This window comes from Notothenia coriiceps, unplaced genomic scaffold, assembly GCF_000735185.1.
Source record: "Notothenia coriiceps isolate Sejong01 unplaced genomic scaffold, NC01 NC01_scaffold00004573, whole genome shotgun sequence".
Taxonomy (NCBI): Eukaryota; Metazoa; Chordata; class Actinopteri; order Perciformes; family Nototheniidae; genus Notothenia; species Notothenia coriiceps.
This window is the reverse complement of record NW_011337274.1, coordinates 17,611-20,401: the sequence shown is the minus strand read 5'-3', so window position 1 is coordinate 20,401 and position 2,791 is coordinate 17,611. Positions and strand designations below refer to the sequence as shown.

The 2,791-nt window shown below is 41.0% G+C and overlaps 1 protein-coding gene across 1 annotated transcript in view; it reads right to left on the bottom strand.

Annotated features, from left to right (window-relative positions):
- Positions 1 to 551: 551 nt before the first annotated feature.
- Positions 552 to 2,791, bottom strand: part of LOC104942470 (muscarinic acetylcholine receptor M2-like) — a 19,787-nt gene continuing 17,547 nt past the window's right edge. The window contains exon 2 of the mRNA XM_010767699.1: positions 552 to 1,198. Within this exon, the coding sequence (XP_010766001.1) occupies positions 552 to 1,198 (647 nt within the window). The remainder of the gene's footprint in view (positions 1,199 to 2,791) is intronic.

Genomic DNA, 2,791 nt, shown 5'->3' with positions numbered 1-2,791 from the left:
AGTACTTTAATCACACATGAACAGGTTGTCTTAGATGTGAGCCTTATTCCTGAAGGACAGAGAAGGCAAAAGTACACACATCCTTTACTCAAGTAGAAGTACAGATACTCGTGTTTAAACATACTCTGGTGAAAGTAGAAGTACTGACTAAACTTCTTTACTCAAGTCAAAGTACAAAGAACTTTGAAATGTACTTCAGTAAAAAGTACCCATAACTAGCAGCTGTTTTAAAGAGTACCTGACCTCCCTTTATATTAATAGAACAATAATGTCATTGTTAGCTAATGAATGTTTCCATGCTGAACAACGGCAATGTTTTCATTGTTCAATAGGCACGCAATGACTCTAAATAATAATGATCACGCCATCAAACACAGATTAAAACTAAAGTAACCTGTCTGTTTGGAAAATGTAATTAGTAGAAAGTACAGGTATTTGTGTTAAAAATGTAAGAAGTAAAAGTAAAAAGTGGTCAGAAAAATATGTAGTGGAGTAAAGTACTGATACCAGAAAAATGTACTTAAGTACAGTTAGAAAGTATTTGTACTCCACTAATTGAAGTAACTGCTGAAGTAACAGTTGAGTTTGCTGCACTGTACCTGAATGTAACACTCTCCAGGGGGCACTGTTCGCTGTCCAACGATGAACTGCCAGAACAAGATGGCAGGTGCCCACAGGATGAAGGACAGGATCCACGCCGCTGCGATCATCAGCCCCGCCATCTTGGTCGTCCTTCTTGATGGGTAACTGAGGGGTTTGGTCACGCAAAAATAGCGATCGAAGCTGATGATCAATAAATTCATCACGGAGGCGTTGGAGACAACATAATCTAAAGCTAGCCATAAGTCACAGACCACCGGGCCCAGCGGCCAGTAGCCCACGATGATGTAGACCGTGTACAGATTCATGCTGAAAGCCCCTATGATCAGGTCAGCGCAGGCTAATGAGAACAGGAAATAGTTGTTGACAGTTTGTAGGTGGCGGTTTACTTTGATGGAAAGCATGACTAATATATTTCCTGTTACAGTCACAAAGCTCAGAGATCCTGTAACTAAGGCGATGAAGAACATCTCCAGAGCCTTATATGGACTTCCTGCCCCCTGTCCTTCATCCACAGGAGAGCAGAAGGTGGAATCATTGGAGGAGGTGTTGCAGGAGGTGTTGGAGAACAGGTCAGAGGATGGGATGACCGTTGAACCTGGAGACAAAAAGAAAGAACATTAGTTTTCAAACTATGCTCTTTTGGGAAACAGGTTAGGGTTAGTGATCTGCAGGCAGAAATGTGGTTTTCCATAAGTATACGCGTCATTGGGTTTATGAAAAGCGCTAAATACATTTAAATTATTATTAATACATTTTAAACAATATGCCCCAGAACTAAAAAGGCTGCCCTACATATCCAGTTCCCTTGTGAAATAGCATGTTCTTATCAGAATAAGAAATAAAATGAATTTCTCTTGGCTGTGTCACGATAAAAGCCACTCCTATTTCCTAATCCAAGTTTGCTAAAAACATCTCCTCATAGTCCCAATAGAACAGTAACCTCCATAAACAGTGCACACATACAGTAGTGTATATGTTGGCCATTTAGATCATCCAACCTCTTCACAACACTGCACCAGTAGTAACTGCTGAATCAAATATTACTCAGAGTAGATGAACAAACCACATCAACACAACATGACTCTGAACAGTACAAACGATTATCTTTATGATTCGGTGTCTAAAAGACCTAATGTAAGGACTGGTGAGAGTGGATGAGCCTGAGTGAAGTGGCGATGATGACTCATGCTTCTGTGCCGGTGATTACAGCTTTGCTAACTTTGTATAACTGTGTTTCATCCCTCTGCCTCACAGAGAAGCTCCTCAGAGACTCTCAAGTCATTAGTCAGAGCCCCACACACTATTTTAAACACTTTCCGCAAATATGTCCACTCATGAAGATTCCACTTCAGGCCCCCTAGCCTCTGAACATCAGCCAATCAGCAGGCAGCAGCTCAAGGGTGTTATTGGTTCAGAACAGAGAACAAACTAATAAACTACACACAATTTAAAGGATATGCAAAAGAATAAAAGCTGAACAGAAACATATTTTAAGGTTGAAGGGAGGACAATTGCTTTAGAAGACTATTGTTTTGGTCAAGAGTTACAACGTTACGTGCCAAATTTGTGTTTGTGTCTCTCCCCCCCTGATTGTCCTCCTCCAGGTGCAGCCACTCACTCAGGCGCTCCCAATCCCCAATCAGGGCCTCCATAAAGGCCTGAAGAAGGCTGCGGTTTCCTCTAGTGATGTTACGTATTGCGCAGAGGCTTCGGAGCGTGTGTCGAGTAATCCCCGAAGCTTGTATTGTATCTATTACAACAGATGTATTATGTTAGATTTTGTATGGTTCATTTTTTTACTTTTTCTATTTTATTCAAAGGTGAAGTGTTTATTGTGCTCTAGGGAACTGGGTTAAAATAACAATACTTCATCCATGATAAGGCAGTATCGTGCCATACATGAGATCAAGGAGGGACATGGAGGTGGACCTGCTCAAGGTTTGTCATTTAATATATTTGGAATAATATACTTTATAATTGAACCATGTTAACTTCACTTTCTCATGCAAATAAAAGAAAGTTACAAGATACTCATTCTTAACACAGCTTCCCTAATTCTGTGTTGTTAGGAGTACAGCAATTCCCCCAAACACACACCTGGCCAGAGTGAAAGCCTCCCTCATGGAGGAATGGGGAATCACAGACAAGGTCACTTGCCTTGTGACGGATGGTGCAGCCAATATGATTT